This window comes from Artemia franciscana, chromosome 15, assembly GCF_032884065.1.
Source record: "Artemia franciscana chromosome 15, ASM3288406v1, whole genome shotgun sequence".
Lineage (NCBI taxonomy): Eukaryota > Metazoa > Arthropoda > Branchiopoda > Anostraca > Artemiidae > Artemia > Artemia franciscana.
Window position 1 is genome coordinate 28,935,959 of NC_088877.1, and position 17,181 is coordinate 28,953,139.

At 34.9% G+C, this 17,181-nt stretch overlaps 2 protein-coding genes across 5 annotated transcripts in view; one reads left to right on the top strand and one right to left on the bottom strand.

Moving 5' to 3' along the window:
• Positions 1-1,312, bottom strand: part of LOC136036306 (TBC1 domain family member 5-like) — a 66,406-nt gene extending 65,094 nt beyond the window's left edge. For 2 of the 4 annotated variants that reach the window (XM_065718459.1, XM_065718457.1), the window contains exon 1: positions 1,161-1,264. The gene's annotated coding sequence lies outside the window, so the exon portion shown is untranslated. Of the gene's footprint in view, positions 1-1,160 lie in introns of all 4 variants that reach the window. The other 2 variants (XM_065718456.1, XM_065718458.1) reach the window with 2 other exon arrangements.
• A 130-nt stretch (positions 1,313-1,442) lies between these two features.
• LOC136036305 (F-box/LRR-repeat protein 2-like) overlaps positions 1,443-17,181 on the top strand; it is a 102,128-nt gene continuing 86,389 nt past the window's right edge. The window contains exon 1 of the mRNA XM_065718455.1: positions 1,443-1,768. Within this exon, the coding sequence (XP_065574527.1) occupies positions 1,730-1,768 (39 nt within the window). The 5' untranslated portion in view covers positions 1,443-1,729. The remainder of the gene's footprint in view (positions 1,769-17,181) is intronic.

The following is a 17,181-nucleotide window of genomic DNA, read 5'->3' on the forward strand; positions in this document are numbered from 1 at the left end:
AAAAAAAGGTAAAAAACTAAAACCTAAAAAAAGACCAATTCAAAAACGAATGTATATACAGACCAGGACACAAATGACAACCAGGACACCAGGACATGACAACCGGGACACAGGGACACAACTACAACAGGGGCGCCAGGGGGCTCAGGGGGATATATAAATGACAATGGTGACACAGGGAATTGTTGATTAGCAATCACCATCAACAAAGCTCAAGGGCAATCATTAGAATCATGAGGTATAGATCTGAATATGGATTGTTTTCCCATGGACCATTATATGTTGCATGTTCAAGAGTCATTAAACCTGCCATTCTATTTATATGCACAGACAATGGGACAGCAAAGAATGTTGTATATTTGCAAGTTTTACATAGTTAAAACATATATATATATATATATATATATATATATATATATATATATATATATATCACAGGTGGGACATAGGGACACAACTACAATGGTGTGTAACTAATATGGCGCATAACAACTTACACACGCGGGGGGCTTGGGGGGGGGCGCTAAGCGCCCCTGCCAACTAGGTGTTGGGGTGGCGCAAAGCGCCACCCCAACAGCTAGTACTTTTATAACACACATATTTTTAAAGGTCATCAAAGGTCAGGACTCTCTAGAGGGAGAGGGAATGGAGGTAGGTACTTCAAAATACCTTCCCAGGACATACTTTGGCCTGTAGACCCATCCCTGAAAGTTTCATTTTCCTAATGTAACCCCTTTCTGAGATAGCAAGAAGTCACTAAACTAGAGTTTTACCAAGCTTTTTATCATTCTCTATGTTTAGAGGCATCATAATATTGTCTTTTGTTTGACTTTAAAGTGCTTTCTATATAAGAGTAAATGACAATATTCATTGCTTAGTATAGGCTATAGCCTAAAGGATCAATGACTTTAATAGTCAAATGTTGCTTGCCCAATACCCTAGACGTAATAGGAATTTTAGGAACATAAAGAGGTAAGCTTCAGAATTTTGTTAGTAAGTCTACAAAGATCTAGGCTAGGGTCTGGAAAAAGGAACAAACTAGCCTAAGCTACAATGTTTTCAATGCTAGCATATGTTTTCAACACTAGCATATGTTTAATTATACATAGGCTATTTAAAGAAAACAGAATCTCTTCAACAATTGGTAAGTTAACTGATACATTAGGCCTGCCTTGCAACTTAGCTCCTGTCGCACATAAAAAGCCAGCATGGAATATTCTTAGCTGCACGCTAATACAGATTTAAAATAAGTGCTGTAACTTTCGATGAATATTGAAGCATCAAATCAAACTTATTTTCAGGAATTTGTTAAGAGTAGACTAATGTATAGTCAATTCAATCCATCAATCTGGAATTGGAATCCATCCCCAAAGATGAAGTAGAAATTTTTTTTTGAAGTAGCCCATGTATTTAATCTGTTGAATAATTTTCAGGTTTACCGGTAGACCGTAAATTTGAGGATTGTACGGAATGAAAGCAACGGATTGAGATGTTATAAGTAATTTCAAATTAAATCATGTGACTTTGTGAAATAATTTTATTTCTAAAAAAATCAATGGACACAAAGACGTCCTAAGGGCACTTGACGAGATAGAACGGTTAATAAATCATCAAAATTATCAGATTTTTTCTGAATACGAGTGCAATGCTCAGGGTCCTGCAACACGATCCAAAGTCCAAGATTGTTGAATCAATTCTACAGAAAAGTAATTGAGAACTAGGCCAAAAAATGATAATGGGAGGACATTGGAATCTTTTACCTGAAGAGGTAGGGTTATTTCTACTTACAGCTTATTAGGAGCTAGGGTAAAATTCTAGTTAATTGACTTCTTGCTATCTCAGAAAGGGTTTGGTTAGGAAAATGAAACTTTCAGGGATGAATCTACAGACTAAAGTATGTCCCAGAATATATTTTGAAGCAACTACCTTCACTCGTTCTCCCTCTAAAGGGCCCTGACCTTTGATGACCTTTAAAAATAAAGGTCAGCAATCTTCCCAGGATATATTTTAGTCTGTAGATTCATCCCTGAAAGTTTCATTTTCCTAACCTAAACCCTTTCTGAGATAGCAAGAAGTCAATTAACTAGAATTTTACCAACAATTTTTACTTCATGATATATAGAACAATTCTAGTCAATGCATGTTGCAGGAGGAGAACCTTTATCTTTACTTCTTTCACTGTTTTACAATTTTCTTTAACAGTATTCTGAAAAATAAACATTGGTCCAACTACATTTTTTTGTTTTCAAATAATCTGTATAGCCTTTGCAATCAAATACCACCAGCTTCATCTAATAATTTCTCACAAAAACATATTAATAGACAAACACTGATAAATTAGGTTAGGATAGGTTAAATTATGGGTAAATATATGATTGTTCATATTATTGACTTACCAATAAAGTGAACATGCTATGCCTTTTTTTGATGCCTTTTGTATGCTCTTGATGAATAGAATAATTAATTCTATTGCAAATTCAAATTGAAGCACTTTTTGACTGAACCTAAACTAACCTTATTATAAATAATTTTGGTACTGAGAAAATGTAGAATTATTTTGTCAAAAACAACCAAGAAAACATCACTGAAAAAACATAGTATTATTTTGTCAGAAAACAACCAATTTGTCATTTTTAAGAGTTCAAAAACTGCTTCAAGTGGTATGTTCACTTTATTGGTAAGTCAATAATATGAACAGTCATATATTTACCACATTAGGTTAGGTTAGTTAGATGGCATTTGGATGTTTGTTTGTCTGTAGTGTCATCTTATAATGACGTCATAAACAAAACCTTATATACATTATATGCAAACCCACAAACAAACAAACATGCATACATACAACTTATTTATATATATATATATATATAGATATAGTTTCTTTTTTTTGTTTTTTCTTTTTTAGTTTTTCCTTTTCTTAGTTTTTTTCTTTTTTAGTTTTTCTTTTTTTTAGTTTCTTCTTTTTATTAATTTGTTTTCTTTTTTAATTTTTCTTCTTGTTTTTAGTTTTTTTCTTTTTTAGTTTTTTTAGTTTTTTTCTTTTTTTTGTTTGTTTTTTTATTTTTATTTTTTCTCTTTTTTTAGTTTTTCTTTTTTTTTAGTTTCTTTTTTTAATTTTTTTCTTTTTTATTTTTTTCTTTTTTTAATTTTTTTCTTTTTTTGTTTTTTCTTTTTTTTTAGTTTTTTAGCTTTTTTATTTTTTTTAGTTTTTTCTTTTTATTTTTTTTTAGTTTTTTACCTTTTTTATTTTTTTTTTTATTTTTTTTTAGTTTTCTTTAAGCCTGTTTGATTCCTCGGAACGATTTGATTCCTTGGCTGTTTCTTCTGCCATTGTAGGATTTATACTAAACTAGCTGGTGGGGTAGCGCTTCGTGCCCCCCTAAGCCCCCCCCCCTCCCGCGCGCGTAAGTCGTTACGTGCCATTGTAGTTGTGTCCCTGTGTCCCGTTTCTCCCTAGCCCCCCCTCCCGCGTGCAAAGCTGTTACACGCCATATTAGTTACGCGCCGTTGTAGTTGTGTCCCTGTGTCCCACCTGTGAATGTAGATAGATATATATATATATAAATATATATATATATATATATATATATATATATATATATATATATATATATATATATATATATATATTCATATATATTCATATATATATATATATATATATATATATATATATATATATATATATATATATATATATATATATATATATATATATATATATATATATATATATATATATATATATATATATATATATATATATATATATATATATATATATATATATATATATATATATATATATATTTCAAAAAAGAAAAAGTTCGATAAGATTAGTGATAAGGATAACAGATTATATTTACCTATTAATTTTACTTGTAAGCAGATTGAAGATATTAATTTACCAGAAATTTTAAATCAGCAGCATGTGAAACAGGCCCTTCCTAGTAATTTAAATTATAATGATAGTCCAGTTTTAACTTATAAATTTTCAAAAACTATTGGGCAAATTATTTTTAATTATAATTTAATACTAAAAAAACTAGATAGCGATATAAATTGGGAACCGGTTTGTAATTGTAAGCAACTTGGCCCATTTGTAAATCCTACTTACAAACATGTTATAACAGGGGACTTGTCAATAATAAAGCAAGATGATCTTCAAATTATAATGAATAAAGGGGCTAATTTCCGTCTTTCTCATCATCTGAAACCATCGAGTGTTCTTGATGGCTTGGAAAATGATTTTGATTTATTTATTGATAAGTGGTGTAAGAAAGAGAATAAAAATAAAGAGAGTTTTCAAAGTTGGAAGAATTTAATTATTAGTAGAGTAAGAAATAAAATATATTCTAACTTAAAAAATAGTAACACTAAATCATTATTTTATAATGCGAAGATTAAACAAGCAATTGCTAATCTAAAGAATGAATTTGTAATTGTGCCAGTGGATAAAGCTAATAATAATTTTGCCATAATTTGTCAGAAGCTGTATTGTGATATCTTAAAAAGGGAGTTATGCACAACTAATGTTTATGAAAAGGTAAATATAGAGGATGAGAATTTAATTGAAAAGACTGAAGAAATACTTTTTAAAAATTTTAATATTAAAATAAATGACAATGATAAAAAGTTCCCTTTCCTATATTGGACTGTAAAATTTCATAAGAATCCCCCTAAACCACGGTTTATTGCTGGAGCAGCTAAATGTCCAACCCGCATTGCTGCTACTGACCTCTCTTTAATTTTAAAGGAAATTGTAAATAAACTTAAAACCTATTGTTCTGGTATTAAAAAATTTTCGAATTTTAATCCATATTGGAGTGTTAATAATTCACTGCAGGTGATAGATTCTTTAACAATGGTTTCAGCTAAAAGAATTGAGTCTTTCGATTTTGCGACAATGTATACTAATTTATCACTTAATTTAGTGTTTGATAATTTAAAAACTGTTATAAAGAAATCTTTCCTCTTATCTAGTAAAAGGTTCTTAAAAATAGACAGTTATAATAAAAAAGCCATATGGACAAACTGCTTTAATACTACAGTTAACTTGAGATGTTACAGCTTGGATATGATTTTTGAGTTATTGGAATTTGTTTTATACAATACTTATATAAGATTTGGGGGTGATTTGTACAAGCAAATTATGGGAATTCCCATGGGGGGGGGGGAATGCCAGCCCATTTATAGTTGACTTGTTTTTAAGTCAACTAGAATATAAATATATGATGGATAAGAATAATCCAATTAATTTAAAACATGCTTTGTCAAATAATAAAAGATATTTAGATGATATTTTGGTCTTAAATTGTAAGGATTTCATTGATATTTCTAAAAATATATATCCATCAGAGCTTATTCTTGAGCCTAGTCATGGTGCTGGTCATGAAGATCATTTCTTAGATTTAAATATTAATATTTGTGATAATAATAAATTAAGTTTTAAAATGTATAATAAAACGGATGATTTTGATTTTGAAGTGATTAGTTTCCCATTCCCTGAAAGTAATATACACTCAAATATCACATATTCAGCGTTGGTCTCACAGTTACTTCGTTATGCAAGGATTTGTAGTAATTATATTGATTTTAAAAATAGATGTAAAATCTTAAGCCAAAAATTGATATCAAGAGGTTTTTCTGCAAATAAATTAACTTGGCAATTTAAAAAATTTAGTTTTCATTATAACGAACTTTTAAATAAATATCAAAAGAATTATCTAGAAATACTTAAAGAAATTTTTAACTAATTTCGGAGGTTCGAGAAATGTTGTCACAGCGCCATTTATTTTGAATTGTGTTTCTAATTGAGCGGATTTTTTTTTTAAATTAGCCACATGGTAAAGATGAATTCTATAATTGTTTAGTTCATTCAGGTTTTTTGCAATGTGTTAATATTTGTGATTTGGTAAAATTTATAATATTTAGTTTACCTATTGTTGCTAAAGGGAGGGATATATTAACAAGATAAGCTTGTTTTGGTTTTACTTGGTTGTTTTACATTTGCTGGGTTTTTTTTTCATAGGCATGTATTTTGGGGGTGATACCTGACGCGGGGATGCCATGGATATTCTGTGGTAGCCACAACACTGTGCTGGGTAGAGAATTTAGAGTGGCGAAACCCTATATAGGCCAGTGTATTCTCCTGATGAGCCCTTATGTTGGGTGTTGCCTCTGAATTATTTGTCTATATTATTTTTTCTATTGTTCGGTAAATGACGACTTATACTTATTGACGACATGACTGCCTGTCCATGGATTATTCTTTATGGTTGATTGTGTGTGGCTATGCTGTTTGACCTATGTGATTGTATGGATGAGTAGGGTTAAGGCCTCATTCAAGTGCTGGTCTATATTAATCACTAATTTAGGAAAACAGTCTTCCTTTTCTCCTTCTGTCTTTTTTTTTTTTTTTTTTTTTTTTTTTTTTTTTTTTTTTTTTTTTTTTTGGGCTGTAGCATTGGTGATTTCTCTTTTCATCATATATATATATATATATATATATATATATATATATATATATATATATATATATATATATAACTGCGTAATGTTTTTAACTGCGTAAAACTTGCGAATATACAACATTCTTCACTATCCCATTGTCTGTGCATATAAAAAGATTGTCAGGTTTACCGACTCTTGAACATGCAACATATAATTGTCCATGGGAAAAATAATCCGTATTCAGATCTATACCTCATTATTCTAATGATTGCCCTAGAGCTTTGTTGATGGTGATTGCTAGTCGAACATTCCCTGTGTCCCCGTCGTCATTTATATATCCCCCTGTGCCCCTTGGCGTCTCGGTCGTTATTTGTGTCCCGGTGTCCCAGTCTGTAATTTCTCTTTGAGTGTCCCGGTCGTCATTTATATTCCCTGTGTCCCGGTGTCCCGGTCTATAATTTCGTCAGTAGTCAAACATGACGTCAGTCGACAAACATGAAGTCAGTCGACACACAAACATGACGACAGTCAACACACAAACAAACAACTTATATATATATATATATATATATATATATATATATATATATATATATATATATATATATATATATATATATATATATATATATATATATATATATATATATATATATATATATATATATATCTCTTTGAATCGCAAGCCTTATATACGTATAATGACGTCATATACAAAGACATATACTTATAATGACGGCAACTTATAATGACGTCATACAAACATACAAAATACATACATGACGTCATAATGCTCAATCTTTGTAATGACGTCAGTCGATAAACATGACGCCTTATAATGACGTCGGTCGACAAACATGACGTCAGTCGACAAACAACTTATTTTTATGTATTTAGACTAGCTGGGTCCTGGCAGCTTTGCTGCCGGGCACCAGCATGGCACGCAGCAGGCTTCCATATATGGATTCTCATTGTCCCTTGTGTTTTAACCACAGACAGTGCTGGGTCCCGGCGGCTTCGCTGTCGGGCCCAAGCATGGGACGCAGCAGGCTTCTATATATGGATTCTCATTTTCTGTAGTGTTCTAACCACACAGTGCTGGGTCCCAGTGGCTTTGTCACTGGTCCACACGGGCCCCAGCATGGCGTCGGGCACAATGGCAGAAGAAACAGCCGAGGAAAGAGTTAATTCAAAGAGTAATTTTATTATAAATCCTACAATGGCAGAAGAAACAGCCGAGGAAGCTGCTTAAAGAGTTAATGCCAAAAGGCTTGCCGGCTAATAGGGAAAGTAAGAAAAGAAAGCGTTCCGAGGAATTACAAGAACGGCGTGAAAACAGGCTTGCGTCTCAAAGAGAAATTACCAAAAAATCCTACCGAGGAATCACAAGAACAACATGAAAACAGGCTAGTGGCTAAAAGAGAAATTACCAAAAAAATCGTGCCGAGGAATGTTTTGTTTGTTTGTTTGTAAAAAGAGCGTTTGCATATGACGTCATTATAAGTACATAAGTCTTTGTATATGCACAGACAATGGGAAAGCCAAGAATGTTGTATATTCGCAAATTTTACATAGTTCAAAACACATATATAAATCTATCTATATTCATAGGTGGTACACAGGGACACAACTACAATGGCGCGTAACTAATATGGCGCGTAACGACTTACGCGCGCGGGGGGGCTTGGGGGGTGCGAAGCACCCCCACCAACAAGGTGTTGGGGTGGCGCGATGCGTCACCCATACCGCTAGTATCTGTATCTATATATATAAAAATAAGTTGTCTGTGTGTCGAGTGACGTCACTGTCCGCATATGACGTCTGAATTATTTCATCACATACCAATTCAAAAACGAATGTATTCAAGCCGAAGTAGCTCAGTTATATAACAACCTGTGTTGTTAGCGTGGTAATACAGGACCCAGAGATCGAACCATGTTGCAGGAATGCACTACACGGCCGACGCAGGGATCTTATTAGTCAAGAAGCGTCGTTAATCCGATACAAATACAAATACAGTAGCTCAGTTGGTAAAGCGTTATGTTCCAGGTTCTATGTCCGAGAGGTTCCAGGTTCGAACCTTGGCTTTAGCATTAATACAAAAGAAGAAAAAAACTAAAAAAGATAAAAACTACAAAAAAACTAAAAGAAAATCCAAAAAAACTAAAAAAGCTAAAAAACTAAAAAAAACTAAAAAAGGGTAAAAATCTAAAAACTAAAAAACTAAAAAAAACTAAAAAAAACTAAAAAAAGGTAAAAACTACAAAAAAACTAAAAACTAATAAAAAAAACTAAAAAAACTAAATACTGAAAAAGAAAAAAAAAACTAAAAAAACTAAATACTGAAAAAGAAAAAAAAAACTAAAAAAAGGAAAAAAACTGACAAATAAAGGAGAAAAAGAAAACTAAAAAAACTAAAAATAAAAATAAAAAAAAACTAAAAAAGGTAAATGTATTCAAGCCGAAGTAGCTGAGTTGGTAAAGCGTTATGTTCCAGGTTCTAGGTCCGAGAGGTTCCAGGTTCGAACCTTGGCTTTAGCATTAATACAAAAGAAGAAAAAAAACTAAAGAAGAAAAAACCTAAAAAACAGGTAAAAACTACTAAAATAACTAAAAAAGCTAAAAAACTAAAAAAAGGTAAAAAACTAAAAACTAAAAAAGAAAAAAAAACTAAAAAAGGGTAAAGACAGCAAAAAAAAACTAAAAAGAAAAAAAAACTGAAAACTAATAAAAAACTAAAAACTGGAAAAGAAAAAAAACTAAAAAAAGGAAAAAAACTGAAAAAAGGAAAAACCTGAAAAATAAAGGAGAAAAAGAAAACTAAAAAAAAAAAAAAATAAAAAAAGCTCAGTTGCTCAGTTGGTAAAGCGTTATGTTCCAGGTTCTAGGTCTGAGAGGTTCAAGGTTCGAACCTTGGCTTTAGCATTAATACAAAAGAAAGCTGTTGGGGTGGCGCGAAGCGCCACCCCAACAGCTAGTATCTATCTATCTATATATATAAAAATAAGTTGTCTGTGTGTCTGTGTATCGAGTGACGTCACTGTCCGCATATGACGTCTGAATTATCTCATCACATACCAATTCAAAAACGAATGTATTCAAGCCGAAGTAGCTCAGTTATATAACTACCTGTGTTGGCGCTGTGGGTTTGACCTTAGCGTGGTAATACGGGACCCAGAGATCGAACCATGCTGCAGGAATGCACTGCAGGGCCGACGCAGGGACCTTAGTAATCAAGAAGCGTCGTTAATCCGATACAAATACAAATACAGTAGCTCAGTTGGTAAAGCGTTATGTTCCAGGTTCTAGGTCCGAGAGGTTCCAGGTTCGAACCTTGGCTTTAGCATTAATACAAAAGAAGAAAAAAAAACTAAAAAAGATAAAAACTACAAAAAAACTAAAAAGAAAATACTAAAAAAACTAAAAAAGCTAAAAAAAACTACAAAAAAAGGGTAAAAAACTAAAAACTAAAAAGGTAAAAAAAACTAAAAAAACTAAAAAAAAGGTAAAAACTACAAAAAAACTAAAAAGAAAAAAAACTAAAAACTAATAAAAAAACTAAAAAAACTAAAAAAGAAAAAAAAACTAAAAAAAGGAAAAAAACTGACAAATAAAGGAGAAAAAGAAAACTAAAAAAAATTAAAATAAAAATAAAAAAAAACTTAAAAAGGTAAATGTATTCAAGCCGAAGTAGCTGAGTTGGTAAAGCGTTATGATCCATGTTCTAGGTCCGAGAGGTTCCAGGTTCGAACCTTGGCTTTAGCTTTAATACAAAAGAAGAAAAAAAACTAAAAAAGAAAAAAACTAAAAAACAGGTAAAAACTTCTAAAATAACTTAAAAATGCTAAAAAACTAAAAAAAACTAAAAAAGGTAAAAAACTAAAAACTAAAATAGAAAAAAAACTAAAAGAAGGGTAAAAACAGCAAAAAAACTAAAAAGAAAAAAAGTATAAACTAATAAAAAAACTAAAAACTGAAAAAGAAAAAAAAACTAAAAAAAAATGAAAAATAAAGGAGAAAAAGAAAACTAAAAAAAAAAATAAAAATAAAAAAAAAATAAAAAAGGTAAAAACTACAAAAAAAAACTAAAAAGCTAAAAAATAGGTAAAAACCAAAAAAAAACTAAAAAGAAAAAAAGGGAAAAAATAAAAAATTTATATCATCATAAACCACTTCAAAAACGAATGTATATACAGACCGGGACACAGGGAATATAAATGACGACCGGGACACTCAAAGAGAAATTACAGACTGGGACACCGGGACACAAATGACGACTGGGACGTGTTTGTCGACTGACGTCAGGTTTGTGTGTTGACTGACGTCATGTTTGTCGACTGTAAAGGACGACTGGGAAACAGGGACACAACTACAACGGGGATGCCGGGGGGCACAGGGGGGTATATAAATGACGATGGGGACACAGGGAATGTTTGATTAGCAATCACCATCAACAAAGCTCAAGGGAAATCATTAGAATAATGAGGTATAGATCTGAATACGGATTGTTTTTCCCATGGACAATTATATGTTGCATGTTCAAGAGTCGGTAAACCTGACAATCTATTTATATATACAGACAATGGGACAGCGAAGAATGTTGTATATTCGCAAGTTTTACGTAGTTAAAAACATAAATATATATATCTATCTATATTCACAGGTGGGAGACAGGGACACAACTACAATGGCGCGTGACTAATATGGCGCGTAACGACTTACGCGCGCAGGGGGGCTTGGGGGGGGGGGGCGCGAAGCGCCCCCACCCACTAGGTGTTGGGGTGGCGCGAAGCGCTACCCCAACAGCTAGTATATATATATATATATATATATATATATATATATATATATATATATATATATATATATATATATATATACTAGCTGTGGGGGTGGCGCTTCGCGCCAACCCAACACCTAGTTGGTGGGGCGCTTCGCGCCCCCCAAGCCCCCCCGCGCGCGTAAGTTACGCGCCATTGTAGTTGTGTCCCTGTGACCACCTGTGAATGCATGTAAATAGATTATCAGGTTTACTGACTCTTGAACATGCAACATATAATTGTCCATTAGAAAAACAATCCGTATTCAGATCTATACCTTATTATTTTAATGATGTGTCCCTGTGTCCCGGTCGTCATTTATATTCCCTGTGTCCCGGTCGTCATTTGTGTCCCGGTGTCCCAGTTTGTAATTTCTCTTTGAGTGTCCCGGTCGTCATTTATATTCCCTGTGTCCCGGTGTCCCGGTCATCATTTGTGTCCCAGTCTGTAATTTCTATTCGAACAATCCCTGTGTCCCGGTCGTCATTTATATATCCCGCCTGTGCCCCCGGCGTCCCCGTTGTAGTTGTGTCCCTGTGTCCCGGTCGTCATTTATATTCCCTGTGTCCCGGTCGTGATTTGTGTCTGGATGTCTATTTTTATATATATAGAAGACCCCCTGTGCCCCCCGGCGTCCCCGTTGTTGTTGTTTCCCTGTGTCCCTGATTGCTAATCGAACATTCCTTGTGTCCCGGTCGCTTTCTCTTTGAGTGTCCCGGTCCTCATTTATATTCCTTCCCTATTGTGTCCCTTTGTCCCACCTGTAAATATAGATATATATATATATATATATATATATATATATATATATATATATATATATATATATATATATATATATATATATATATATATATATACTACTTAAAACTTGCGAATATGCAACATTCTTGGCTGTCCCATTGTCTGTGCATATAAATAGATTGTCAGGTTTACCGACTCTTGAACATGCAACATATAATTTTCCATGGGTAAAACAGTCTGTATTCAGATCTATACCTCATTATTCTAATGATTGCCCTTGAGATTTGTTGATGGTGATTGCTATGTATTTTGGGGGTGGTATTTGGGGGTGATATTTCTTAACAGTATTATTGGTACGGCTATTTTTAGTTGTAGCACGTGTGGTGGAAACCCTGAAAGATCCACGGAATTTAAAAATTCAGATGGATAATTAACCGCCTCATTTGGTTCCAAAAACTGTGTCGACTGACTTGTAAAGGACTGCCTGGTCTCGAATCTTGGTCAAAACATTATTGTTGATTTCGTGGACGTCTATATTTTTGGGTGCTTTCACTTAGTCATTTATTATTTTTATAATTGTTTAGAATATTCGGAAATACTTTTTCAATCAATTCATTTTTGGACGTCACTAAATTACAGAATTCAGCAGGTAGTTGTATACGTCCTGAAATTGAGTCTACTGGGAGCTTTCCGTTTCCAATTGCCAGCAATTGATCTGAAAAAGTTTGACCAGAGTCATCGTTTTGCAATCGGACACGCATATTTGTAGTTAATTTTAATGTTTTTACGTGTGCCCATAAATTAGAAGTTTTCAGGCAAGCATTCATTTCGTCTGCAGGGGTTGATCTAGGTATTATAGGTAAAGTTTGCCTGAAATTTCCCGCAAGCAATATTAATGTGCTGCCAAAGGGTTTCGAATTCCCTCGCAAATCTTTCAAACATTGATCCAGAGCCTCGAGCGATTTTTTGTGTGCCATTGTGCACTCGTTCCAAATAATAAGTTTGCATTGCTGCAATACTTTACCCATCCCAGATGATTTGGAAATATTGCACGTGGGAGTTTCTGTAGAATGCAAATTCAGAGGCAATTTCAAAGCGGAATGAGCAGTTCTTCCACCAGGCAGCAACGTTGCGGCTATTCCGGACGACGCAATTGCCAACGCTATATCATTTTTTGATTGAATTGATGCCAGAATCAGTTTTATCACAAACGTTTTACCAGTACCTCCTGGCGCATCCAAAAAGAAAATTTCTCCAACGTTGTTATCTACACAATGCATTATCGTATCATAAATATCTTTTTGTTCCGACGTTAACTCGGAAATGTTATTTTGTACATACGACAATAGATCACTCGTACTACTTTGTTCACGATCCAATTCTACATATGTCGAAATAGCAGCGGTACGATTAGGTGAAGGCATTCCCAAATCCTGAAGAGGTTTGTTTGCCATACATACACACAAAATCTTCTATAATAACTAAAGTGTAGTTATAAATTTCTGATGTAAAATCAGAAGTCATATCTGACGTCTCTAACCGTTTTTGATGGAGTATATCTTCGGACATTTTTGATTTATATTTTTCCCATAACTCTGCAGGAGCTGATGGAGAGCAAGTTGTTAGTATGATGCCAAACAATGCACGAATTTGACTTGGAGTTGACGTCGTACGCGTCATTGATGCAGTTATCCCAGTGTCGGTCATTCTCCAATAAATTCAGAGCTTGGCATGCACTACGGTAAGTGTCATGTATAGTACCGTTTACAGTTCTCAAAGGACTTCGGACCGGGTACATTCACCAAAAGCAGGCGTAGAAAGAAGCATTCATGTTGATTGGGGTGAACGGTGTAAAATCTTCCTATCGTGGTATCTTTGAAGATGGTAGGTTGGCCGTCGACTGACTTACCCTGTTTTCGACGTTCAAATACTTTATTTTAGTATTCCACGTGTAATACGAAGGCACTTCAGTATACAGCAGTTTTTTTGCAAAAGAATCATTTTTGCATAGCGAAAAGAAAGCAGTTAACTTTGTATCCGGTGGATTCAGGGCTCTTTGTTGCACGTTGGTTTCCCAGAAATAAACTCGTTGACCATTCTGTAAATGTACCGCTAAGTGAACAACAGCTGGACTACGTTCATCTATCGGAAATGAAAGAATTCGCCAAACAGCTTCATTACTGCTTATGTATCTTCCAGCCTGATATTGTACGATTTCGTCGATATCTTTGATTTCGGACTGCAGGCCATAAACTGCTATGTCACTGCCTTTGTTGACGTTTTACATATGTATTTGATTGCCTTTACGGAGTTACAGTATTCAACGTTTATGTGTGCATTAAATGTTTTTGATAATAATGGGGAATATGGAACAACCCACTGGTTATCTACTTCGATGGTGGTACCGTTACGCTTCTTTATTATTGCTGTTTCACCGCCATCTTCAGTAGATCTTCTTCTATATTGTGGGTAACCGTCATTGCCAATAATTGTGTTGGACACTAAAAGTCGAGGATATTGCTTTGTGCACCTTCCTTTGGCCATGCATGGTGAATTTTCGTTCAATGCACCGCAAGGTCCATGTATCATATTTTTTAGAACAATATCATATAACCCCTTATCGACATTTTCATCAGGTATTTCAGCGGAAATCACATCATCAATTTCGTTAGAAGTAATTTTATTATGTAGCCAGATTAGTATATGTGCGTGTCGCAAACCTCGTTTTTGCCATTCCACTGAGTACATCCAGTATCGCACTGACCCAAACACTTCAAGTTTTACTATGTAGTTTATCAGTGATTTCAACTTTTGCCGGAAGACACGAGCCGTAATGTCATGTCTATGAACCGCCGATTGTCCTTGAAGTAAAAGCGGATGTTTGTCCTTTCAACGTTGGGAGAAATTTCGCAACGTGCATTCAATTCAGAATTTCTATCACTGATGAAGTACAATTGTAAAAATTTATGATTCTAGCCTGACAATGGTAGAAGGGACCCTGCTTTATGATAAATTTGCCCTTTTACTTTGAAAGTAGGCATAAATTGATCTGGATTTTCGATTTGGGCACCAAACGACGTCATTTGGAAACATGAGTTATATTTTCTGATCTGTGATAAAAAACGCTTAGATTCTGACGTAGTTCCAGTAAGCAAAGTCTTCAATGGCTCTGGTGGTGCAGCCAATAGAGGAAGTTTAACTTTTCCTGAGGCGCAACACATTCCCATTGTTTCACCATTGAATTTCAAGGCAATAGGCAATAGGGACAAATTTTTGACATAGTCCCGATTTGAACACATCTACTATAATCATCGACTGGGCTGTACCTGAATGCCAGGCGATAATTTTCAGGTTGCTCTTGTGATTCCTCGGCACGCTTTCTTTTCTTACTTTCTCTATCAGCCACAAGCCTGTTTTCTTGCTGTTCTTGTGATTCCTGGGCACGCTTTCTTTTCTTACTTTTTCTATCAGCCGCAAGCCTGTTTTCACACTGTTGTTGTGTTTCCTCGGCACGCTTTCTTTTTTTACTTTCTCTCTCAGCAGCAAGTCTGGTTTCGCGTTGGTCTGGTAGTTCCTCGACACGCTTTCGTTGACGTAAATTGCACATTCCTAATCTGGCATTATCTCTTGAAGCCGCAAGCCTGTTTTCATGTTGCTCTTGTGATTCCTCGACATGCCTTCTTTTTTTACTTTCTCTTTCAACAGTAAGTCTGGTTTCGGGTTGCTCTTGTAGTTCCTCGACACGCCTTCGTTGACGTAAATTGCACATTCCTAATCTGGCCCTTTCTCTTTGAACCGCAAGCCTGGTTTTGCTTTTTGGTAACATTCTATCTTTTTCAATGTTTTTCAATTTGTCAGTGTTCATTCTAACATTGACAGTTAGAAAAATTTTTACGTGCCAAGCATGCTAAAACTCAACAATTTATAATAAACCGTAAATTTATAAGTATCTGTTTTAAGGTTTTCGAATTACTTTAATCTAATTTATTCTAATGACGTGTCCCTGTGTCCCGGTCGGCATTTGTATTTCCTGTGTCCCGGTCGTTATTTGTGTCCCGGTGTCCCAGTTTGTAATTTCTCTTTGAGTGTCCCGGTCGTCATTTATGTTCCCTGTGTCCGGTGCCCCGGTCGTCATTTGTGTCCTGGTGTCCCGGTCTGTAATTTCTATTCGAACAATCCCTGTGTCCCGGTCGTCATTTATATAACCCGCCTGTGCCCCCGGCATCCCCGTTGTAGTTGTGTCCCTGTGTCCCGGTCTTCATTTATATTCCCCGTGTCCCGGTCGTCATTTGTGTCCCGGTGTCCCAGTTTGTAATTTCTCTTTGAGTGTCCCGGTCGTCATTTATATTCCCTGTGTCCCGGTGGTCCCGGTCTGTAATTTCTATTCGAACAATCCCTGTGTCCCTGTCGTCATTTATATAACCCGCCTTTGACCCCGGCGTCCCCGTTGTAGTTGTGTCCCTGTGTCCCGGTCTTCATTTATATTCCCTGTGTCCCGGTCTTGATTTGTGTCCGGGTGTCCCAGTCTGTAATTTCTCTTTGAGGTTCCCGGTCGTCATTTATATTCCCTGTGTCCCGATTGTCATTTGTGTCCCGGTGTCCCGGTATGTAATTTCATCAGTTGACAAACATGACGTCAGTCGACAAACAACTTCATGATGCATACAGCTCAATCCTTAAAATGACGTCAGGCGACAAACCTGACGTCAGTCGAAACACAAACATGACGTCACTGGACACACAGACACACACACACACACACACACACAGACAACTTATTTATATATATATAGACTAGCTGTTGGCGCGAAGCGCCACCTCAACACCTAGTTGGTGGGGCGCTTCGTGCCCCCCAAGCCCCCCGCGCGCGTAAGTCGTTACGCGCCATATTAGTTACGCGCCATTGTAGTTGTGTCCCTGTGTCCCACCTGTGAATATAGATAGATTTATATATGTGTTTCAAACTACGTAAAAATTACGAATATACAACATTTTTGGCTTTCCCACTACTGGGAGCTTTCCGTTTCCAATTGCCAGCAATTGATCTGAAAATGTTTGACCAGAGTCATCGTTTTGCAATCGGACACGCATATTTGTGGTTAATTTTAATATTTTTACGTGTGCCCATAAATTAGAATTTTTCAGGCAAGCATTCATTTCGTCT